The sequence below is a fragment of the Lipomyces tetrasporus genome (assembly GCF_029532465.1).
Source record: "Lipomyces tetrasporus strain NRRL Y-64009 chromosome Unknown POJ06scaffold_5, whole genome shotgun sequence".
NCBI classification, from domain to species: Eukaryota; Fungi; Ascomycota; class Lipomycetes; order Lipomycetales; family Lipomycetaceae; genus Lipomyces; species Lipomyces tetrasporus.
The window spans coordinates 1,483,097-1,506,816 of record NW_026611600.1 but is presented as its reverse complement, the minus strand read 5'-3'; the positions used below and the strand labels follow the sequence as shown (position 1 = coordinate 1,506,816).

The following is a 23,720-nucleotide window of genomic DNA, read 5'->3' as shown; positions in this document are numbered from 1 at the left end:
CAGAATAGCTCGCGTTCTGGGAAACCTACATCAGAGAACGAATTTGTTGTCCTGTCTCGGCATCGAAAAGAATAACCCCGATCGATCTTGAAGAACCGCTGCTGTTTGTCATTTAGACAATATGGGAGAGAAAAACCACCAACCGCACTGAGAAAACTCCAAAAAACGAACCACGTCAACTCCGATGGACCGTCGGAAGAGCGCGTTCGCAGAACCAGCCGGACTAGCTTCGTTGCCGCGCGGTGGATGCCGGGAGCGGCTACTATTCGGACAGGAATTTACAATGCCGCATCTGGGTGCTTTCTAGCGAATAACAAACCCTGATTGCGCTTTCGGTGCTGGACAGCATCACCTGCCCGTCCGGTGTATTTACTGATAGTCTGGTTCAACAAGCGGATGTCGGAGAGCGGTCAGATCCGGGAAGCTCTGGTTTGACCTTACTTACACGATGAATTAGAGCGACGACGATACGGAAAGCCAACGCTCTTCCTCTTCAAGCCTGCATCACGTGTCTCATCGGGCATTGTCTCGCGCTTTCGCCGCGCCCAGTAGAACGGATCCGGAGGCGCTATTTGCCGCTGCCGCAGGGGCTGGTGACTAATAGAGCAAACAGCGGTACCTTGCCCGGCGTATTCGATAGGGTTGTAGGTGGCGCCGCTTGATGGAGATTTTCTGGTTTGCGAATTCGCGATCATATATGGCATGAGAAATGTTAGACAACGGAAGCACGAACAGCTGGTATCATCCTGGAATATGCATGGTACGATTTCCACGTGAATCAGCAAAATGCGGCGCTTTGAGACTTTTGCGTAGTATTGCGGCTGCGGGAAATCCGAGATCCGAGAGTTCGGAGAATGCCGCATATCCCCCGCCTGCTCTAAAAAATGTCACGCTCATGTTATGACAGAGAAGGGGGTAAAAACATGCGTAGCACAACTGTTCCACATAAGCGTGAAACTAGAAAACTATTTTGAATCCAGTTTAATTAGAGCTATGCTCGTGGTTAGTGAATAAGAAAGGAGGACGGCCGTAGTCCACGATTTGGAAACCCGAGAGGCCCTAGAGGCGCAGTGCTACATATGGGTCGATGACGTGAAACGACTTGACTTGACAGGTGCGGGTTGGGATTTTGAAGAATTCATGCAGTAAGTGACTCGAGTGATCGGTCGGACCGTCGGGTGCTAACCGATGTAGAAATCGGTGTAAGAAGGATAGAAACCAATCGGTGCGGCGGGCTAGGGTAATTTGGAAAAATTGGCTGGTTCTTGATTTTGCTGGGATCATAAAATATGGGCGCTTCATCATGAGCAACAACGCAGTAATAGCTAGGTGTAGAATGCCGCAAGTGATTCTGGGTACCCAGTTGATCCTCTGAGATGTAAGTGTTGAATCATGGCCCTCACTCGGAAACGCTCTTTCCAAGGTATGCTCGCGTACATTCAGCCCTTCTCATCGTTTTACTATACGTCGTCCATGCCAATGACAGTCTTGCAAACTATTGGAGATCATTGTTGTGATCTCTTCTGCCGGTGATATAGATATATATACATTATATACGTAGAGCAAGTCCGATGCTGGCGGAGTAGAATGAACGATTGGGCCGCAAAGTACTTGACCTTGATGTGACAAGAGCTTGCATCGTACGGTAATATAATTACAAGATCACTCCACGGAGTCAAGCGCAGTAACACAACCCTGAAGCAGGATATGGTATCGCCGAGACGGCCGCTATGAAAGTGTGCGAGCAAGGTTTAGTTGCATGATGGCTGCCGACGGGACGATGACTTTGGGTACCGTACCTCCTGCGTAGCGGCCCAGCAAATTTACCCTTGCATGCAACATCTGCCGATATAGCCCGGCGCGGCGTTTATAGAGTCCTCCGTCGAGTTTGTGAAGCCGAGTTCTGCCATCCAATCAGACGATTTCTGCGGGCTGCTCACGCCGTTGCAAGCAGAACTTCAATTGCGTTTAGCGAGGCGAGCAGTTGGTATTATTATGCTGCTGGAACAGATCACAATCAACGGGATGTAATCGGCCGACTCACCGCGAACCCAGATCCGGAAATGTCGCAGATAATAACTTACCCAGCAGTCACGCTATGCCAGACTCTTATGATGAGTAACGGTGTTTGAAGGCTACATACGCTGCACACGATGGAAGTGATCGCCCCAATGGCTGAGTTCTTTCTGGGCAGAGGTGGGCTGACAGAGCGGTTATGGCTATGATGAAGTTTGGCGTCGTTCTGTGCTGGATATGTCGATTTAGTAAAGCAATAATGGCCGCTGCGACTAGGATTGCGCAATTCAATGCCACCGGACGCATGTGTTGGGAGTTTAGCCATCGCTGACCCGGTGGACCGGTCGGCGATCTACTTTCGGCAACTGTCTTGGCGTACGTAGTCGCAATGGCCGGCAAGTTGTTTTTCTGCATCCGACTGAGCCGAAGGCAATTAATTGCTGTCAGCGTCAGCATATAGGTTGTAAAAATAATTCCGTCCAACGAATTATACACTCACACCATCATCATTGAGCCAGTAAGCACGCAGTCAACAGTCCTCAGCCCGTCTTCAGCAGCACCTAACGGTGCACGGCGAGGTGTAGGCAAGCTTGGAAGTTGGCCCTTCTGACCCAGGCCCTTGACTCCGGTCCAGGTACAGCGAATGTCGCTTACGTCAGTTAACTGGGTCAGCATTCGTATGACACATCGATTTCACTTCCGTTTGCGCATCCACCATATATATGCCTTGGAACGATTTTTTCATGTCTAACACCCACTAACGCTCACTCGGGCAAAATCTGGCCACCTAATTATTCAAACCCGCGAACGTTCGTCGGCATGGCGATCAGCTCTGAGTCGGTGCCAGAATGAGTCACTCGTCACGTGCTGTCCTCGAGGTCGTGATAGCCCGAGTGACGTCGACGGCTGAACATTAAGCTAACCCTGACCCAATGGTTGTCCACGCTTGCAGAAAACTGGTATAGGTGTTTAATTCCCCAAATGCAAAGCCATCTAAACTTATGACATATGGTCAATAGGCTGGGGATCGCTTCTTCCGTGTGCAGCGTTAACCACCCGAAGGAGGATGGAATTCTGTAAATCGGAACAGTCGGCCAAAAAAGCCAGGCTACGTCATGCATGAGTCCACTGCAACCATCTTGGAACCAATCTGACCCGGTTGTAAGTTTTGACCCAGGAGCTGCCAAAGCTAAGAGTGAGCTGCCAACAGGTCTGTTCATATGAATTTCTCGTAGCGGTCGTCGTGACCGTATGACTGTCGTTCCTGCGGTCGTTATTGACAAACAGAGTGCGATAAGGACATGGGTATCGACGGAAGCGATTGTGGTTTGGTTTCCGATGCTTCGTATTCGTCTGTTTGTGCCAGGCCAACGTAGACGACAGACAGGATTAAGGTAGTTCGGCTAAGACCGCCCGGGTACACTTGCGGGTACGTCCGCAGACTTGTACAGTCAAAAGGTCCAGCACGGCGCCGGCAGCGACTGCTCATATCAGCCACGACCACGACTGCCATGATCCTCCGAGACTGCCGATGCTGTACGGCTAGCTTCGGGGCAAACGGAAACTTCGGCGTGGTTCTCGCCGCCATCGCGACCACATAAGCAACCGTCATCACTCACTAAGCGGCTTGCCCTGCGGCGACCTTATTTATTCCCCCCTCTCACAATTCCCACCCCTTACCCCGATACCTAGCGTATCCCCGACATGCTGTCGACCGTAGTTTTTGTTACCGATTTATTTCATAGGTCACCACTGTTCTGCGGCAACAAGATCACAGGCCATGATTATTGTAGCGAGTAATATTCAGCTGCGAACGGAGAAATATTTACGCAAAGCTGTAAACCGTAGTTCAATATATTGCAACTTACTGCCATTCTGTCAGGCGACCTTGATAAGTAGCCGTAGGCCCATTTCGGACCGAGCCTCGCGACCTCTCGACCTCATGGATTACTGGTCAACTTAGACAACTATTATCGCGGTTATTTGAAATTGTTAATGAGAAGGCATCATTAACATTGCTGGAATGGTTGGATTTGGAATTCTATTTTTGTTGTAATTAAGATAACTTTCAGTTACGGGTGGGTTGCCTATCGAAGTATTTATGATGACCTCCCAACGGAGATGACCAGCCAGACCAAGGAACAATTAAGAGCCCGCCCCGCTCCTAACCCGCATGTGCTTCACGTCCGGTTGCGGACCGACTTTCTTGCCCGGCATCTCCGGCCACTAATATATACTCTGGCTCCCGCTTTTTTTCTGCCTGCGTACACCCGTTCGCTTCTCTCACCTCCTTCTGCTTCCCACCTTATTTCTATCCAATCTAAAAAAAATGCGGGCGGCGGTGCTTCTAGTCGCGCTCGCGTCAGTCACGCTGGCTCATGGTGACGAAGAAGCAGCCACCTCTATGCCCGGTATGGAGATGCCGATATTCAACATGACCGCATTCCGCGAGCAGTATGATCCGACATCGTTTCTCACCATAGAGCAAGATCGTCCACTGCTATTACTGCACGTGTTCTTGATGTGCTTCGCGTTCGTCATTCTTCTCCCAGTGTCACTCATGTTGTCAATTGCAAAGTCACCCCTGCACACACCAATACATGTTGCTTTCCTGTCGGTCGTTGCGCTGGGGCTGGCGCCTGGTGTCGTCTACAAGAGTCGTGCTCCTGATCTCTATCCCAATAACGTGCACTCAAAGTCAGGCTGGATCCTGGTCGTTCTGCTCGCGCTTCACTTTGTCTCCGGTATCTTCAAAACTTTGCTCTGCTGGGCCCTCGCCAAGCCGGTCGATGCGCGTCCATCTTCTCAGCAATATGCTGCAGCTGACACGTCAGGCGTGACACCTCGCCTGTCTCACGAATCTCACGACTCTGGAAATGCTGCGTCGTACTCTGGCAGTGTGACTCTCGACGGCTACGAAGACGAGACCGACGAGCTGTACTCGTCTGAATTCGGCTATCACTACACCGACGCCGAGCACGGAGGTCGCGAGTATGTCCTCGAGACAGATGATGATCTTGAGAAGCTCAGGCTCCGACATCATCCGCTTTCAGCCGAGTACAAGGTTCAGCGATACATTGCCAACCGACTTCAGCCCCTTCGTCGTCTGCTCGGGAGACTTCCTGACAGATTACTGTCGAATTTCCACACTCTCACTTGCGTCATATTTGCTCTCCTCAATCGTCCCATGGTTATCTACGGCTTCTTCCAGATAACGACTGGTGTAATCACCGCCACCTGCATTGGCCGGAGCAACAAGGTGTTCGGAATGCTCGCGCATATCATAAAAGGTGCTGTCTTCGTCTGGATGGGTATACTTACGTTTGGCCGTGTGCTAGGCGCGTTCGCCAATCTCGGTTGGGCATGGAACTTGCGACCTCCAGTGCCGCGAGCCCGTCAGAGCCTTGGTGCGCGGTTCTTCCAGTGTTCGATGGAGATGGTTGAGTCCGGCTTGATTTTCTTCTACGGCGTCACGAACATCTTTATGGAGCATCTCGGAAACCAGGATGGCAAGTGGTCGCACAAGGATCTTCAGCATGCTTCGATCGCGTTTATGTTCATAGGCGGTGGCCTCTGCGGTCTTCTTTTCGAATCCACGACTATTCGAAGGCTACTGAATGCACAAGTGCCAATGCCGGCGATCCGTCGAAAATCGGCCGCTGGTCAGCAGCAGTCGACCACCGTTGACCCTCGCGCGTCCCAACCCGTGCAGTATGGTTTCTCATATAACCCGTTCCCGCTCTTCACAATTTTCTGGACCGGAATCCTCATGTCGCAGCACCACCAGGCTACCGAGCTGTCGACAAAGATTCACATGCAGTGGGGGTACCTGTTCGCCATCGCGGCCGTTTTCCGAGGAATAACATACATTATAATGTACATATCCCCGCCAAAATCCTACCATCCGTCTCGCCCAATGACAGAAGTCCTGGTGAGCTTCTGCCTCATTGCCGGAGGTGCTGTATTCATGTCTTCCAACCAGGAAACCGTCGACTCGCTGTTGTACTACGGCGTCGACGGCATGTTCACCATGAACCTCACAGTCGGGTCGACTGCGCTTTTCATGTCCTGGTTGATGGTCCTGATGGCACTCAAGGGTTGGGCTTCCCAGCGCCGGTCATAGTACTAATCTATGAATTATTTGATTTGTTTCGATTTATTAATGTATATATTTGGGTGGTGTTCTGGCTACTTAAAGTTGCTTTTATAATATTTAATATGTTATGAATTATGAGTATTTATGGTCGGTGATATCTCTATTAATTAATGTCTAACTTTTTATTTTTCGAAGTGCCTATATATCCTGTACAAGAAATGTATATTGGATTCTGCTTCAGTGGATGCACCTTAGGACATATATTGCGACGATGGCAAAAATGAATACGGCGAAGTTATTGAAGGGTTGCATGACAGCTACTCGAAAGCTATGTTTCGATTATGCACGTGCATGTAATAAATATTTTATTTTTCAATTTAGCTTTCTTGCTCCGAGAAGCGACCAGTGAATGAAAGCAATTGCAAACCATGTTCTGAAAGCGAAATAACCTGTACAAGCAGCGGTCTCACTTTGGTACAGACCCTGATTAACACGGCAAGCACCGCAGATATAACAATCAAGGTTTTCATATAATCCAACAAACGACAAACGTACCACTGACCTTTGTTGGCTTGAACTTTGGCTAAAAAGTTTCGCTTCAATTGCAACGCGGTTTTGCGTTCTTGAGCGTATTACTGCGGACCAGACGAGCTCTGAGCATAACGCGACGTGCGACAGGTGAGACAGATAGCGACGTGGAAGCTCTGTTAGCATGTCCAGATGTTTAGGGCGGTAGTTTCTGTACTTTACGTTATATCGGCGTATGGCCTGGCCAATTTCACCACTCATGTCTTGCGTGGCGTATGTCAATACAACTGCCATTTAAATTCAGCTTCGTGTTTGTCGCTGCAACAAACTGTCGGTTCAGATGGTTGCGAAGATTTGTCTACGAGATTGCCATTCTGATTTAGGTTGATTTACGTGACATCATACGTCACTGCTGACCATTTTAGGGATCATAGGACTTAAACCACAAGAATTCACTGCTGAAAAGTCTAAGCCTGAAAATATTCGCCAGTGAGAATTTCAACAATGATGTGTTGTACGGAGAGGCTTCAATGTCATTGCTTTTGGTGGTGGTTAACCCATATAGTAGTTGAACCCATATAGTAGTTGGGACACAGGTAGGCAAAAATTGATGCCCAGATTGTAACTGTTAGTTCAATTTGCTGCGGCTCATTTGTATCAGGCAGGGTAGCCCTAGACGTACGCCGGTATCTTTCATAGGCGACGAACAAATTGAAAAAAAAGCAGACAAATAGAGCGCTTTCGAATTCTATATATACAGCCAAAAAATGAAGGTTTTGATTGCAACACAACCATTCACAGGCCACATTAATCCGATGCAGCCAATTGCCAAGGAGCTAGTGGAACGAGGCCATGAGGTGGTATGGCTTACAGGAGAACAATTCCGGAGAGAAGTGGAGCTCTGTGGTGCACGCTTCATGGCAACGGATAAATCTGCTGTATTCGATGCTGTTCCTCTCACCCCAGACGAGGGTACGAGTGGACTTGCGGCGGCAAGGTCTATACTACGACGTCTTTTCGTCGATCGCATCGTGGCCCAGGTGACGGACTACCGCAGAGTGCTGGATGTATTTGCCGCCGATGTGCTTCTAGTCGATCTCTGTGCCATGGGGGCCCAAACTCTCCACGATCTGGGCGGGCCAGTATATGCAACGCTGGGAATCAATCCTCTTGTTACGGCAGACCTGAAATTCCGATGTGGGGTACCGGTTGGCCACCGGCTGCAACAGTCATTGATCGGATGATCAACAAGTTCATGCATTTCATTTCCAGAAAATATGTTTATTCAAACCTCACGCTATGTGTCAATCAACAGCGGGAAATACTTGGCATGGCACCACTACCAAAAGGGAAGGGGTTTTACGAGATCGCCCATAGCGAGTTCCTTCACATAATGCCGACGACGCTAGCATTCGAGTTCCCGCGACAGAATTTGAAACCTCAAGTACACTTTACTGGACCACTATTGCCACTACTAGATGATGAAAGCACAACTGAATTCCCACCGTGGTGGCAGGAAGTCACGCATGGCTCTCGAGCTGTTGTGCACGTCACTCAAGGGACCTACGCTACGAACTCAGCGAACCTAATCAGACCGACTATCCATGGTCTTGCTAATGAAACTGACTTGCTTCTTGTGGTAACTTCTCCTGATGCCGATTCAGCATTCTCCGACACCTCACCGCTTCCGGAAAATGTACGCATAGCGCGATTCATTCCTCACGCTAGATTGCTACCATACGTGAAGGTTATGATAACCAATGCTGGATATAATGGTGTTCTTGCGTCGTTGAGCTTTGGTGTCCCTCTTGTATGCGCTGGTCGTACGGAAGACAAAGCAGATGTTAGTAGCAGAGTCGCATGGAGTGGTGCTGGCATAGATCTCAAGACTGATTCTCCGTCTGAATCTAATATTCGCGATGCGGTAAGGCGCATTTTGGTTGAACCGTATTTTACGAGCAATGCGAGAAAGATACATGAAGATTTTCGGAAGCACGATAGCGCGGTAGAAGCATGTGTGCTGCTGGAGAGACTAGCAGAAAAGAATTAGTCCTCAGAATACTAAGTGGAGAAAGGCCAGTGGCTTAGTTTAGTCTCAGAACACTTAGGGTGCGTTTGGATTACCGTAATTATTTCCCACTTATTTCCCACTTATTTCCTACTTATTTCCTACTTAAATCCCACTTCAGTTTTCACTTATTTGTCACGTGAATTTCCTGGGTTAGGTTCCCACCGCACAAAAAAACCTAAATAACCTAAAAAAAAAACGTTTTCATTGGCAGGTGGCACACTACATTTACCTCAGCCAAGCTGATTGTTTGACGGGTTGACGCGTCAAATCCTCCATTCCTGCGGTTTTGTCGGCGTGGAAGTTGGTTCCGAGGGGTGTCGAAGGTGTTCCAAGGGGTGTCGAAGGTGTTCCGAGGGGGTGTGGAAGTGGGTTGAAGTACGTTGTAGAGGGGGGAAAATTAATAAGTGGGTTTGACCTACTTATTTTTTTTGTGTGGGCAATTATTTTGTAATTATTTTCTGAAAAAATAAGTGACGTGGCGTTTGGATTACCTCAATTATTTTCCACTTATTTTATAATTGGGAATCCAAACGCACCCTTAGATCACACCTAAATCCTGAGCTGGATTGTTCAAAGCTAGTGGCTGGTAAGATGATGGCTGGTATACCAACTCACGGAATTACGTCATTAATGCATCCGCACATCCCGAGCTAAACCGTTTTCGGATGGCCCCAGTGACCCTAACCCGATTAGGAGCCTTTTCTTGAGCAAGGCAATCTGGCCGAGTTGGTCTAAGGCGTGAGATTAAGGTTCTCATCTCTTCGGAGGCCTGGGTTCGAATCCCAGGGTTGTCAATATATTTTTGATTAATTAAAGAGCTCCCCACTTTTCAGTTGCTGAAATGTGTTCCTTCTTTGGCCTGCTTCCCCACGAGAGCTGACCATGGCTGCGCAGATGCCCTTTTCCAACAGATGCTCTACTTGATCTTGCATTAAGGAAATCAAAGGGGATATGACGATAGTGGTGCCTTTAGTCTTTCCACCATAGACAAGCGCCGGCAGTTGATAGCATAGAGATTTTCCACCACCGGTAGGCATCAGCACAAAGACATCCTTCCCTGACAAGGTTGCATTTATAGCTTCTAGTTGATTGTGTCGGAACCCAGGCAGCTTGAAAACGTTCCGGAGAACACCGCAGACTTCTCGGGACCACTAATACCGCATCTCGGCATTATTGATATCGCCGTCAGCTAGGTGAGCCATTTATGTCAGTCATTCTGATCTCTACCTTCACAACCCCAAAGCATACGCATTATCATCTCCATCCTTCACGAATTCAGTCCTCAGTTGATTATACGACTCCTCACTATTAATTACATCATGTGCAATTTTGCAGTAACTAGTCGGTTTTCTTTTTTAATTTTTGAGGCAAGTGACGGTAGGAACGGAATTTCTTACAGTGATAATCCAATTATGCACTGAACTCCTTGGGTGGTGCGGCATGTATATGTTCTAATCCACACTCTCCAACTCTTATTTGCTTGAGAGTGTAAGTCCAAAGTTTCAATAATACAATTTAGTATCTACTCCTCTTGCTCAAACGTCCAAACTCCATCCAGTTCCCCACTCGCAAAGCACCTGAACTCATTCTGCAACCCGTTCCGATGCTCGGGCCTAAACTTAGTACATCGTACTCCATACGGTCTATACGTCCGCAAAATCACATCCGCAACTTTCTGGCCAGTACACACTACTATCTTCCTCCGACCTTGCTCACTCGAGAGGAGCAGCCGCGCTGTGATGGCAGTTTTGACCTGGCACTCTGCGCTTAAGAACGGCGGGTCGACTATGACGGCGTCGAACTGCGACTTCATTTTTTCGGGGATCCTGGCCGGAGCGTTGAAATCGTAGTGAACAAACTGGTTTGGACCGAAGACCGTAAACCGCACGTCGTGCTCGAATAATACCGGATGAATCTTCTGTTGTACTGGTTTTGGTAGCAGCGGGAGAATGCACCTAGTGAGATATTGATGTACCGTCGGCGCGGATAAGATAGCAATGCTGATATCCGGTAATTCTTCATAATTAGGATGAGGCGTGGGCCGACCTTCGAGATCTAGAGGCACGTTGACGAGTGGATGTATGACGAATGCACATAACGTGCGTGCAGTCACGTCCGTGTACCAGAACTGCGAAAGATTCCAGTCTTCTGTAAAAATCTCCATGTTTGCAAGTGGATCGTCACCATCTCTCTCTTCCTCCCCGTCGACATCAGCTTCGGCAGACGGATGGCTTTCTGCATCGTCTAGGGAGTCGAAGCGGGCACCGGCACGTGCTTTCAGTTTTTCAAACGCTGCCAATCGGGCCGATTGTGATTGTTGGAAATCTTGTAGCAATGCTAACGTATCTGCTGGAAGTCTGTCATAGTGTTAGCATATCTGCGGAGTTGGCCGGTATGTCGAAATCTTACGTAGGAATATCATCGAATTCGTCGGTCTCCGTCATCTGATTGTAACCGCAATTCCCCAGATGCAACAAATGCACAAACTTAAGAATTATGACTGCTTCCAGTAATATACTCCGTGCGCGAAGCTACCTCGGTTTGAGATATCCAATAGAGGGTGGTGTCGCTCTTTCACTTCTGTAATCGCCAATGTTTAAGAGCTTGTAGCAGCTCAAATGTTTCCGAAATATCTTTGCTGTTCGCACAGCGGGTTAGGGTTTGCATGCAACGATATGCTCGCTCTTTATGGCTTCAATAGTGCATTAGTCGTAGTTGTATATGCGAACTGGAAGGTGGGGCTTGTGGAGTCAGATGGGCAAGATAGCGGTTACTCGTGGCCATGCACACGAAACATTTATCCATGTTCTACCGCCTCTAAGAACTCATTCGCACTGTATCTATCTGAAATGAGTCTATAAGGCTTGCATTATATGCCATTAATTAATTGGGGACTTTGAGTTCTGGTCACGCCACCTATGCCATAGAGTGGGACGCGTTGGAATAGCCAGCTCTCACGATCCTGAAAATGGACTCAACAGAAAACCTGGCATCACAGATGATTGAACAGATTGAACAGCATGATCCCGCAACAGTGTCATCCGCTTTTGCGCAATTTAAAAATTTGAAATCGGTAGCTACGCGGCAGCAGTTGTATGTTTGCATATCACTCGGCAGGTCACGACGAGAAAGCTAATCATAAGGTAGATTGAATGCGTTATTTGCTAATTTGTTGCCTTCAGATATATGGCATCTTACTAAACTGCTAGGTGAACGGCAGCTATTTGTCGATATCATTGCGTTGTTACCGTCGGAGATCCTGATCATTGTGCTATCCTATGTCAGCGCTCGCGAGGTCCTCAGTTGGCAGCGGGTCAGCAAGCGCTGGCGCGACCGTCTCGGTAGCGAGTTCATATGCAGCCAAATCCGTCGGCTCGAATTCCCGGACGAAATACCGTCCCAGCGGCCGCAGGATGAGAATAATACAAAATTGGAGGCATTGCGACTGTGTACGTTTAGGAGTATTGCCACGAAGCAGTCGAATCGACTGGCAACGCGGAAAGAAATCTCGGATTTGCGACCGTACATTATGGCATATTGGGGAGGTCGGCTGGTGGTTTCCGGAGTCATGGTTGGCAGCGATTTGAAGTTCACGATTCTATATGAGCTCTTCTCAGATCGTCGGTGGAAACTTCAGCAGAGCAGAGAGAGCTGGTATAATCTCACGTGTTCTGAGGATATATGTGCTGGCGTTACGTCGTTGGGAAAGTGTAAAGTATGGAACTTAAGGAGCCCTTCGACGTGTCAAGAGCGGCAATTGCTATCTTCGAACACGAGAGACATGGCTTCATCCAAGAAAGTTGTTGGAGTCATCACGATGGACCAGGAAGTCATGGTGTGGGATACCGAAGAAAACGAGGAACTTTCGACAAATAAAATCACAGATTTTCTATCTGCGCGGGGTCAGCAATTGTATCGAATTGGTCTAAATGCGGACAGGGAGTTCACGATTCTGCTTGCTTCTCGATCAATCAAGAACGACGTCGACTCATCAATCCTTATTTTCGATTTCGATCAGAATCTAGTATTTTCAGCGCCGTTATCGTTTACAAATGATACGCGCTTATATCGACCGTTACAGCCAGACTATATGTACGTGACCTGTTCGGGCATTCGCACACTAACAAAGATGAACCTGGCGACATTTGACATGGAGAAAATCAGTGGTTTCCTGACATCAGGTGACTCACTTGTCGGCGTGCCATTTCGAGACTCGATATTCATGTTAGAAGGCTCGTATCTGACGCGTCTTACATTAACATCATACAGTCTCACAGAAGCAAAATGGTCATATTATGGCATCCTGTTCTCCCTCGATCAGACATCGAAAATGTTTGACTTGCAAGGCGACGGGCATTATATCTGTGCAAGGATGGAGAGTGGAGTATTGGTGTTTTCGTTTAACTTGTATGACTATCAGATATCGGGAGCCACTGAGAATGGAGTTGTAGAATTTTGAACTTAATCTCGATGATTGGTCTACATCGATGGTTGGTTGGATTGTGATTGGATAGTGTTTTGGATTATGTCACGTCCGCGATCATTAGCATTTTTGGTACAATTTTGAATATGGATCATTGTACATTAAAATTACAAACCGGACTGCCTTAAGAGATGCTCGTAGACGGCACGTGCCTCTGGGTGCCTCTCCACTTCTCCTTTGCCCTACTCGTCCTCACAATGGATCTGAAATCAATCAGCACTATTCGCAAAATTGTGCCAAATTAGAGTTAGCCTACCCAGTTAGCGAAGGAAATCCATTCGTTGATTCCGGCGATCCAGGGGTTGCTGATACCGTCAGGAACCACATCATGATCCCAGACAAACAGTTCTTTGAATTCAGCTTCAGAATTCCACCTATGCTCCTTTTCGTGCTCTTCCTCCTCTTCCTCGTCGTCTTCTTCTGAATTACAATACACGGATGTCGTCGGCGGCGGTATGTCTTTCGACAATGGCGCAGCCGGTAAGATGAATCCTGGAGCCACACAATTAACACTTGGCCTTACATAACACTGACAGTCGTACCAGTATGCAATACCTTTATATCCTTCAGGCAACACTAGCTTTTTCCCCACAAGCTTTCGCCCACGGAAATACGCCTCATGGAGAGCATATTCGTCCTCTGTACCCGCCTTCTCCAATGGCCTTTTTCCGTTTTCATTCGCCTCAGATTTCTTGGTCGACGAATATGTGTTCTTTACACCGACAGACGATGTCGTGGTTATGCCAGTGGCTCTGACTGATGCGGATTCTTTGGATTGAGACGCGTCTTGTTCGTAGCGTTGGACAAGAAAATACCGGCTCACATTAGCTGGGCCATCGTGATGGATCTTGCACGGTAGAATATGCGGCGCAACATTCTTGATTGGTCTGTCAGTCAACAGCGGAGTATGTAGGTGTAACGTGGTGCATTTGTGGGTCGTCATTGTTGCGGGACGACGATGATGCGATCCTGTCGTGAAGTCCTCGTAAGTCGCGCCTCACAGACGCGCCGCACGTGAGCCGGCGACTGTCTAATCCGTTCGTTACCTAGGGACGGGTCAGTGCTCGTGGTTCTCGTGGCTCCCGAGGAATTTCTTGGTTCAGCGTAGTCTCAACACCGAGAAAGGTTGGCTAATTTGCAGGCTTTTCACAACCTCATTGCCAATTGACTTGAAATGTAAGTTGGTACATATTTGCCATATCTACTCACAAGAGGAGGTCATTAAAAGTTTTGCAAGTCTTTCACCGAAGGCAACTAACTATTTTCAGATTGGTCGCTAGGATTAATAGACGCCATGGACGCCGTCAAAATTTACATTGATTTCTCTCAGGATTCTCTGAAGTGTAAGTAGAATTTTATGTGTAGAGATTGATGGAGCCAGCTAATTAATGATTCTACTAGATTCGGCGCTCTCGGTGGCTTTTAACCCCGTATTCTGGAACATTGCTGCCCGGCTTGGTAAGTCCAGATATATAAATTTGGTGACAATACGTTTAGTCATTTAATATTGACGAATTTGTGAAAATAGAATACAGCACTCACTTTCTTACAAAGCTCGCACTTGGCAGACCCAAATGTGGTTGCTATCTGTTGGCAGTTACAATTTTCTCCCTCGGAATCATTCGCGATTTACTGTATGTCCCTGCTAACTATATTCACTCGCTTACTCCCTTTTCGAATACTGACTAAGTGTAGGTATGAGAAGGCGCTAAGGGATCAGCCGATTTACGGTCCTCTCGACATACTCCCGGTCAAGGTCTTTGCCGGACTCATATTCGCATATGGCAATATACTTGTATTGAGCAGTATGTGGGCTCTCGGTGTCACAGGTACTTACCTCGGTGACTACTTCGGTATTCTCATGGATGCGCGCGTGACCGGTTTCCCGTTCAACATCACGGATAACCCAATGTACTACGGTAGCACTCTCTCATTCCTGGGAACTGCACTGTGGTTCGCTAAGCCGGCGGGTATTGCTTTGTCCGCGTTTGTCTTGGTAATGTACTTGATTGCCTTGCGGTTCGAAGAGTACGTAAATCTAGAGTTGTGCTTGATCAATTAGTTTCTAATTCTGCAATAGGCCATTCACGGCTGAGATTTACGCCAAGCGGGATAGAGAACGCGCCGCCGGCAAGAAGGATAAGTGAACCTTGGACCCATAGGCCACATTTTTGTTTCGTAGGAGATAGATACACAAATCTTGGATGAACTCGATGCGGAATTACAATGCATGGCTGACGGAGAATGCCACAGCAATGCCGTAGGTGCAGTGATGTAGATATAGCATGACGACAATGATAAAAGCAATCCTATGTGATGATTTGTGATATTACGTGTATATATTAAATTCCTTAGGATATATATTCTAACATATATATGCTGTTGTCCATGATTACTTGGTCAAGTGGCTTGTGTCGCAGTCGGCTATGATATTAGTTCTTTCCATGCATCACCTTGCTATCTATGAGGTGGCTAGCAGTGGCTGTTCAGAGTGTCCTATTCAAAATTTACAGCGTCTATCATATAGGCGACAATAATACTTAGGCATAGTTAATCGAAAATTGCTTCATAGCCGGTCGCGTGCCACTCGATTAGTGCCGAACTGAATAATCTCAACTCACCGACTTTCAAGCCATAAAGGTCTACGATGCGCAGCAGTTACACCCTTATAATTTGCCGATTAGGTTTCTTACGCTTGCCGGGCGTGACGCAACGGAGCATGCTAGCATGTGCAGCGAGTTGTTCAAACACAAAAGCATTACTAGCCACTCGTTATTTAGCAAACACAGGTGCGATCTGTCTACTATCGCGGCAGTAATTTTGGAACCCAGTAAGCAAACGATGTTCTTCAAACCTACCTGGTCGCAGACGCGGCCGAGCTTGCACGTGGCCGCCATAAGTGACGCAGGGTTAGGGCCTAGTGGCTCTCAGAGTCTCGAGACGGCAGACCTCTGCGAGCGGCGCTAGTGTCGAAGCGGGACTGTGGTCGCGCGATCCCCGTCCACCCGTCTGCTCTCTCCTTGTCATTTTCCAAGTCCCAGAACAGCTCACACTCTCGCACTCAACTCAGCACCGCTATCTCTCCTTGCTTCAACAGCATAAACAGTCGGCATGAAGGCAGACTCGACTCTCGTCCGCTCCCGACACTCGTCCCCAGTTGTGGCTGATGATCCGGTGCTCCTTCCGTCATCGAAGCCGGGTTCACCCGTGCAGCAAGATGCCGTCGGCACCAGTGCTAAGGCATCGCTCCTTATGAAGTCGAAGCGCAGACTATTGACAAATAGGGACTTGATCGCGAAAAAGTACGCTCAGCGGAAAGCAGCCCTGGTTCAGAAGGGAGCCCAGCTTAAGAAGCTCCAGAAGGAGATTAAGGTCAGGAACTATCTGAAGCCGGCGACAAGTACTGTTGTATACGGCCGAACTCCTGATGGAACCGGTATGTCTGACTTAAATTTATATTATGGGATAGGCGATCGATATCTTTGTGCTGGACTGTCGTTTGATGTGCAATGTTCACGGAATGTTCCGACTGTATCCAACAATTCCGAGACGTGTCGCGAGTTGTCAGACAAACTGGGATGACATATTATTGCAATTCAGTGACTGTCTAACGTACTTGCAGTTTTTGCTGTGCCTGAGACCGAGGATATGGTTACTGCTCTACTAGATCCTCGTAAGCCGAAGTCCATGGCCGACATATTGACTCTTACAATCCTTTCTTTCTATGTGGCCTTGTACGTGATCCTTCCATCAGATATGCGGAAGTGGACTTTCCTTGGAATCTACGTGACGTCTCGATTGTCTTACAATGGCGGTCTCGGTTACCTTCTGTATCAACAGTCATTCCACAGGCGACTAACGAAGTGGGCTGCCAAGACCAGGATTTTCAACCGACCTGGTCCCAACGCGTCTATTCTCCGTCGCACCACCTATGGGCTCATCAAGAGGGGGCTTTCAGCGAAGATGGGCAGCGACTATGCTTTCGAGACCGTTCCTCTCGAATATAATACTTGGTTGCTGTTCCGTCATGTTGTTGATCTGATTCTTATGTCGGATTTCACCTCATACATGCTCTTGGCTTTAGCCTGCGCGAGTATACCTGAGAATCAGACTATCGCTCTTCATGTCGGACGATGGGGTGCTGGCGTTTTCCTTTTCCTCTTTAACCTATGGGTTAAGCTTGATGCTCATCGGGTAGTTAAGGATTATGCTTGGTACTGGGGTGACTTTTTTTTCTTGGAAGATCTCGAGCTTTGCTTCGATGGTATCTTCGAACTCGTCCCTCATCCCATGTACTCTGTTGGATACGCTGGGTACTATGTATGAAACTCTTATTTTAATGTCATCTAATTACATTGCTAACCGCTTCATAGGGCATATCGCTCATGGCTGCCAGCTACACCCTTCTCTTCGTCTCATTGGCTGCTCATGCATGCCAATTTGCTTTCCTTTTCATTGTCGAGAATCCGCGTAAGTGATATTGAGAGTTGCTGCTTTTTGTCGAATTGGAAGCTAACCTATTTGATAGACATCGCGAAGACATACTCGTCCCCTACAAAGTAGACATGAGTCAATGCTTACTGTATGACATCTCGGCACACGCCATGCGGATAATTTGGTCTGGTGACATTAATTGGACAACGTAAGATGCAAAATTGATCGGGTTGTACGGTAGTTTTATGATGCATATATATTGTACGTTTTCTTAAGGTCGTCTTGGAAGAAGTTTGCATTCGTTAAGTGAGGCAGTTGACAGCCTCGGTTTCCTAAGTGCTCACGGTCATTTGCTTCTTATATTTACTCCAAACTAATTTGTGGCATATTGAATTTCGGTTTTGATTGTTTTCTTCTTGACAGAGCGCTTTACATTCGATGCATATACATAGAGCCTCAATTCAACAAATTTGGGTATATACATATTGATGTTCTAGACACCAAAAGCGAGTTTTTTTTTTTCGGGCTCAATTGTGAACTTTTGTCTTATTGCGTATTGCGTATAGTGATTATAATGTCTTCATGTTTTTAAATTTTTTTCTTTTTTTTTTTTTTTGTTTTTTTTTTTTTTTGATTTTGCTAGATTGGACTCAAATGTTGCGATGAGTTCCAGTTCTCCATGATCTGCTTCGCTTCAATATGCGTGTAGTAAAAGCTGGGTATCTTTGTTGAATCCAAGCCGGTCAGCTTCTTAGTTGAACTAGTTGCGCGAATACATTGGCGATTCTCCATATTTAACACTCAGATCTGGAACTTACTACATACATGACTCTAGATAGATAAGACGCAGAAATGTATGATGCTCATCGCGTATAAGAAGCCTTGCTTGGCTATAATGCTATCATTATTCCGCAATTTTGATCTTCTTCGCTGCCTGTACGGATGCATCTTCGCAGTTGTGGAAAACTTGACTTAACACTGCATTGACTAATTTTCGCACTTCCTTCGCCCCATCGCATGCTATTTTGAGCACTTGAATCAAGCTGGCACCTTCCATAGAGGATGTTGCCTCGCCAACTGTCCGTTCTTGAGATTCGTCGTCGATCCAGAACCCAGAAATCTCGTCTCTGCTCGCCATGTAACTTACAACTCCTCGCCCTATACTCTGAGGCTGTGAAGCGCCTGCGCTTTCGCCTATATTCATTTTGTTTCCATAGTCGGCACAATTCTGGTCAAATCCACGTTCGTCTAGATCAATCTCTGTTTGCTCCTCCGCTCCCATCCGGAACTTGACGGCACAAGCCGTAACAATGTCAAAAACTTCAATTCCAGCATCCACAACTGCAACACTGGCCGCAGTGACGCAGGAGGCTCCAATTTGCTTAACAAGTCCATTCCACACCGGCGGTCCCGAGATCACGACGATCGATACACTGATTCCTGACTTTGGATATTGCCCTAGACGTATTGATGGTACCAACGAGGCATATATAAAGTCCGCCAAGGTCCGTTCAAGACTAGTAGTGTATCCACCACCCTGCTGAATGCCTAGCACATGGGCATCAGATGAAAACGGGAGAAACTTGACGTCGACCACTAATTTCGCAGTTGGAGAAAACGATCCTTTTTGTGACCGTGGACCGTTCACGAGGGCAAGAATTTTGCTCTGCTGGTGTTCGATATATGCTGAGCCAGTCGCATCAGGCAGCAGTGATGTCCTTAAGTATATTTTATGCGCGGAGTCGAGCTTTGAGAGGGCCTTTTTGCTAGCTGGGGATGGTGATAGCGGCCTCTCGTCGACGTAGGTAAGTCGTCGCGAGAGAGGAGGCACGAGTATCCGACGTCGATCTGAAAGATACATTGAATTCTGCAATACCTAAACGTCTAATACTTGTCGCAAAAGTCTACGAACAACGGGAACTTGCGAAGCAAAGAAAAACACTCATCTGTTGCTTGCTTACAGCTATTGAAAGTTTTGTTGCTCGACTGCCGACATAGTTGCGAACTGCAACCGGAGTTGTGCACGTGCAATTACCGCACCGGTTGGCAGTATAATTGTCGCAGCGTATGGTGCACCGTGCGGCTTCTTCTTGCTTCTGTGTGGGTTAGGGATTTGGATTTCTCATCAAGGCTTTGGTTAGCCAGACACGCAGCCTGTCACTTTCCGCCATCGATCCACCCCATCATTGTCGCCGTTGATTTCCGACGTGAAGCATATAAAAAATAAATTAAGATTCCTTTCGATTGCAGTGTATCTTCTATTGCTAGTCTATCGATTATATACATAGATTAGATCGGTCCTTGTCGCTTGACGGCCCACTCTTTACTGTCTTACAAGCGTGCACCCACCAGTCGAAGGACTACAGTCCCAGCATTTATTTATTTCTTTGAGAGAAAGTCTTTCGTAATAATGGCAGTAAGTTATTTATCGTTTACTGCATGAATAGGACGGGAATGCTACCATGGATATCTCCGGCGGGATCATGGAAGCTCTGGGCGAAATTGATGGAGGATGCTGGGACGCTGCTAACGAGTGACGTGTGCAGGACGCGAATAGCATGCAGATTGATAAAACCGAGGATGGTCCGGTCATTGACGAAGGATTGTATTCGCGCCAGCTGTAAGTTTTTTTAGGAATGTCTCGCATTGTGGAGTATCGTTCTAATGCAATCATTCGAGATACGTCCTTGGTGAAGAGGCCATGAAGCGGTTGAACACTTCGAACGTACTTATTGTTGGGCTTAAAGGTCTTGGTGTCGAAATTGGTGCGTAATTGAATTTCCAGAAGATATTATGTACGTCTAACCTTGGTTCAGCAAAGAATGTCACTCTTGCAGGTGTCAAGAGTATTACCCTGTGGGATCCTGCGCCAACGAAGATCGAGGACCTGTCGTCGCAGTTCTTTTTGCGTGAGGAAGATGTTGGCGTTTCTAGAGCTGTTGCAACCGCTCCACGTCTTGCGGAACTGAATCAATATGTTAAAGTGTCTGTTCTTGAGAGTCCCCTAGACGCGCAAACCATCGGCCAGTTCCAGGTGGTCGTGCTCACCGAAACTTCTCTTGAGACTCAGTTGCAAATCAACGAATTCACCCACAAGTACAATATATCTTTCATTTCCGCAGATGTGCGGGGATTGTTTGGTGTTATTTTCAACGACTTTGGTACAACCTTCCAGATAACTGATGCCACTGGAAACGAGCCCGTTCACGGAATTGTGTCCGACATCGATGAAGACGGAAATATATCTGTGCTGGACGATTCCCGTCATGGTCTTGAGGATGGTGATTACGTGAAGTTTGCCGAAGTGGACGGTATTCCATCACTAAACGATGGTCAGCCACGGAAAGTTACCGTCCTCGGGCCGTACGCATTCAACATTGGCTCACTCAAAGGTCTCGGTACATATGTAAAGGGTGGGTTGTTCACTCAAGTCCAGGTCCCCTTCACAATCGATTTTGAGCCTCTGTCGAAGCAGCTGGAAAGACCGGAGTATTTGATTTCTGATTTCGCCAAGATGGAGCGTCCAGCTCAGCTACATATTGGATTCCAGGCGTTGCAGGGATTTGCCAACAAGCACGAAGGCCAACTTCCAAGGCCATATAACGACGAGGATGCCAATGAACTGCTGCATCTTGCTCGCACATTGTCAGAGCAGAACCCTTTGATCTTAGATGGCGCTGAATTGGATGTGAACTTGCTGAAAGAGTTGGCATATCAGGCACGGGGTGATCTTCCGCCCATGACGGCTGTATTTGGCGGTATTGTTGCGCAAGAAGTGCTGAAGGCATCGTCTGGAAAGTTCGGTCCAATCAAGCAATATTTCTACTTCGATTCATTGGAATCGCTGCCTGAGAAATTCCCAAGAACAGCAGAGAACACAGCCCCGACTGGGTCACGGTACGACAACCAGATTGCAGTTTTCGGCAAGGAGTTTTATGAGTCTATGAGCAACATGCGGGAGTTCTTGGTTGGATCAGGTGCGATCGGCTGTGAGATGCTGAAGAATTGGGCCTTGATGGGATTCGGTACTGGTCCGCGAGGCAAGATCGTCGTTACTGATATGGATTCTATCGAGAAGTCAAACTTGAATCGACAGTTCCTTTTCCGACCTCATGATGTTGGCAAGCAAAAGTCTGAGGTCGCTGCTAAAGCTGCCATTGCTATGAACCCGGAACTTGCCGGTCACATTGAAGCGAAGCAGGAGAAAGTTGGTACCGAAACCGAGAATATTTTTGACGACGACTTCTGGAACGGATTGGATGGAGTCACCAACGCTCTCGATAATGTTGATGCGCGAACATATGTTGACCGACGATGCGTTTTCTACCGGAAGCCACTATTAGAGAGTGGTACTCTAGGAACCAAGGGTAATACTCAGGTAGTTTATCCTGGTCTTACTGAGAGCTACTCGTCTAGTCAGGATCCGCCAGAGAAGAGTATTCCTCTTTGCACCCTCCGAAGCTTCCCAAATCAGATCGAGCACACCATCGCTGTATGTATTCTCATATTCTCTTCATGCTTTTGTATATTAATGGGCTGTAGTGGGCCAAAAACTTGTTCCAGGAATATTTCGTCCTTCCAGCAGAGAATGTCAACCTGTATTTGTCGCACCCCGACTTTGTTGAGAGCACACTGAAGCAGAGCGGTGATCAGAAGACCATTTTGGAAACTCTTCAGGCTTACCTTGTAACTGCGAAGCCGCTAACTTTCGATGAGTGTATTGTCTGGGCGCGATTTGAATTTGAGAAGAAATACAACAACGAGATTTCTCAGCTTCTGTACAATTTCCCTAAGGACGCAGTCACCTCTTCGGGCTCACCTTTCTGGTCTGGTCCGAAGCGTGCACCTACCCCATTGGTGTTCGATCCCAGCAACCCCATACACCTGGACTTCGTTGTCGCGGCCGCTAATCTTCATGCTTTCAACTATGGCTTGAAAGGATGCACTGATCTGACCGTGTTTAACAAAGTCTTGGAGAACATCATGGTACCCGAGTTCTCCCCAAAGTCTGGTATCAAGATCCAGGTGAACGACAACGAGCCAGTCGATGGCGACTCTACCAGTCTCGAGGATGACGAGCTCAAGGTGCTTGCCGAGAGCCTGCCCCCGCCTTCCTCCCTTGCAGGTTACAGACTGGTTCCAGTCGAGTTTGAAAAGGACGATGATACGAACCACCATATTGACTTCATCGCGGCGGCTTCGAACTTGCGGGCGCTCAATTACGCCATTGAGCCCGCAGACCGTCTCCGCACGAAGCTAATTGCCGGTCGGATTATCCCTGCCATCGCGACGACCACGGCCCTGGTTACTGGTCTTGTGAATTTAGAGTTGTATAAGGTTGCCGACGGCAAGAACAAGCTCGAGTCGTACAAGAACGGATTTGTGAACTTGTCCTTGCCGTTCTTTGGTTTCTCCGAGCCGATCGCGTCTTCAAAATTGAAGTATAATGGCAAAGAAGTTGACAGGATCTGGGACCGGTTCGATTTGGACAAGGACATCACTTTGAAGGCACTGATTGACTATTTCAAGGAGAAGGAGGGCCTTACGATCACAATGTTGTCGTACGGTGTTAGTTTACTTTACGCATCGTTCTTCCCGGCAAAGAAATTGCAGGATAAGTATAATTTGCCGCTCACGAAACTTATAGAGTCTGTGTCCAAGAAACCGGTGCCTGAGCATGCGAAGACATTAATTTTCGAAATTTGTGCGGACGATTTGAATGATGAGGATGTCGAGGTTCCCTACATGTCCCTGAAGTTGAGGTAAACGCCAGATAGATGAGAGGTAATGCGTACGATATTTGGAAAGGAAGGAGAACTTAGCTGTTATTTGGAGGTCATAAAGAGTTACAAGAACGTTGTTATTAGCGACTGGTTTGTTCATTACATAAACATTAGCTAGTGTATCGAAATTACAGTTTACGAGCTAAATAATTGTACTCCAGGCAAACCGAGTTATAGTTTATTCATAATTCCGAACAACTCCGAGTGTACTATAATACAAGCGGTATAATACCGACTGAAATATACAATTAAAGCAAGTCCCAAGAATTAAAAAAAGAGCAAAGAAAATCCAAAATCATAAACTTGTCG

At 47.4% G+C, this 23,720-nt stretch overlaps 9 protein-coding genes and 1 non-coding gene across 10 annotated transcripts; 7 read left to right on the top strand and 3 right to left on the bottom strand.

Moving 5' to 3' along the window:
• Positions 1-4,450: 4,450 nt before the first annotated feature.
• On the top strand, positions 4,451-6,139 carry POJ06DRAFT_196720 (uncharacterized protein; the record flags this gene model as incomplete). Its single annotated transcript, XM_056185043.1, has 2 exons — positions 4,451-4,845; positions 4,915-6,139. The coding sequence occupies 2 exons, from the start codon at positions 4,451-4,453 to the stop codon at positions 6,137-6,139; spliced, it is 1,620 nt and encodes a 539-aa protein (XP_056044190.1).
• Positions 6,140-7,407: 1,268 nt separating this feature from the next.
• Positions 7,408-8,690, top strand: POJ06DRAFT_281688 (uncharacterized protein; the record flags this gene model as incomplete). The annotated part of the gene is made up of 2 exons (XM_056189964.1): positions 7,408-7,837; positions 7,870-8,690. The coding sequence occupies 2 exons, from the start codon at positions 7,408-7,410 to the stop codon at positions 8,688-8,690; spliced, it is 1,251 nt and encodes a 416-aa protein (XP_056044189.1).
• Positions 8,691-9,422: 732 nt separating this feature from the next.
• Positions 9,423-9,505, top strand: POJ06DRAFT_t45. Its single transcript has one exon. It is a non-coding gene; the product is annotated as a tRNA-Leu (tRNA).
• Positions 9,506-10,233: 728 nt separating this feature from the next.
• On the bottom strand, positions 10,234-11,305 carry POJ06DRAFT_275789 (putative N6-adenine methyltransferase-domain-containing protein; the record flags this gene model as incomplete). Its single annotated transcript, XM_056189662.1, has 2 exons — positions 11,121-11,305; positions 10,234-11,068 (listed from the first exon to the last, which is right to left on the bottom strand). The coding sequence occupies exons 1-2, from the start codon at positions 11,153-11,155 to the stop codon at positions 10,234-10,236; spliced, it is 870 nt and encodes a 289-aa protein (XP_056044188.1). The 5' UTR covers positions 11,156-11,305.
• A 181-nt stretch (positions 11,306-11,486) lies between these two features.
• POJ06DRAFT_210386 (uncharacterized protein) lies at positions 11,487-13,288 on the top strand. The gene is made up of 2 exons (XM_056185430.1): positions 11,487-11,804; positions 11,859-13,288. Exons 1-2 carry the CDS (start codon positions 11,680-11,682, stop codon positions 13,168-13,170), a joined length of 1,437 nt encoding a protein of 478 aa, XP_056044187.1. The 5' UTR covers positions 11,487-11,679; the 3' UTR covers positions 13,171-13,288.
• POJ06DRAFT_253565 (ribonuclease H2, subunit C) lies at positions 13,289-14,290 on the bottom strand. Its single transcript, XM_056187656.1, has 3 exons — positions 13,750-14,290; positions 13,451-13,686; positions 13,289-13,397 (listed from the first exon to the last, which is right to left on the bottom strand). The coding sequence occupies exons 1-3, from the start codon at positions 14,135-14,137 to the stop codon at positions 13,377-13,379; spliced, it is 645 nt and encodes a 214-aa protein (XP_056044186.1). The 5' UTR covers positions 14,138-14,290; the 3' UTR covers positions 13,289-13,376.
• Positions 14,291-14,340: 50 nt separating this feature from the next.
• POJ06DRAFT_110854 (phospholipid methyltransferase-domain-containing protein) lies at positions 14,341-15,602 on the top strand. Its single transcript, XM_056184062.1, has 5 exons — positions 14,341-14,537; positions 14,596-14,652; positions 14,723-14,828; positions 14,890-15,222; positions 15,275-15,602. Exons 1-5 carry the CDS (start codon positions 14,489-14,491, stop codon positions 15,339-15,341), a joined length of 612 nt encoding a protein of 203 aa, XP_056044185.1. The 5' UTR covers positions 14,341-14,488; the 3' UTR covers positions 15,342-15,602.
• An 851-nt stretch (positions 15,603-16,453) lies between these two features.
• POJ06DRAFT_110892 (phospholipid methyltransferase-domain-containing protein) lies at positions 16,454-18,221 on the top strand. The gene is made up of 4 exons (XM_056184063.1): positions 16,454-16,566; positions 16,664-17,514; positions 17,568-17,664; positions 17,723-18,221. The coding sequence occupies exons 2-4, from the start codon at positions 16,843-16,845 to the stop codon at positions 17,755-17,757; spliced, it is 804 nt and encodes a 267-aa protein (XP_056044184.1). The 5' UTR covers positions 16,454-16,566; positions 16,664-16,842; the 3' UTR covers positions 17,758-18,221.
• On the bottom strand, positions 18,222-19,634 carry POJ06DRAFT_253555 (3' exoribonuclease family, domain 1-domain-containing protein). Its single transcript, XM_056187655.1, has one exon. It carries the CDS (start codon positions 19,487-19,489, stop codon positions 18,533-18,535), a length of 957 nt encoding a protein of 318 aa, XP_056044183.1. The 5' UTR covers positions 19,490-19,634; the 3' UTR covers positions 18,222-18,532.
• Positions 19,635-20,054: 420 nt separating this feature from the next.
• On the top strand, positions 20,055-23,605 carry POJ06DRAFT_110782 (uncharacterized protein). Its single transcript, XM_056184061.1, has 4 exons — positions 20,055-20,248; positions 20,308-20,393; positions 20,445-22,120; positions 22,171-23,605. Exons 1-4 carry the CDS (start codon positions 20,187-20,189, stop codon positions 23,392-23,394), a joined length of 3,048 nt encoding a protein of 1,015 aa, XP_056044182.1. The 5' UTR covers positions 20,055-20,186; the 3' UTR covers positions 23,395-23,605.
• The last annotated feature ends 115 nt before the right edge of the window (positions 23,606-23,720 follow it).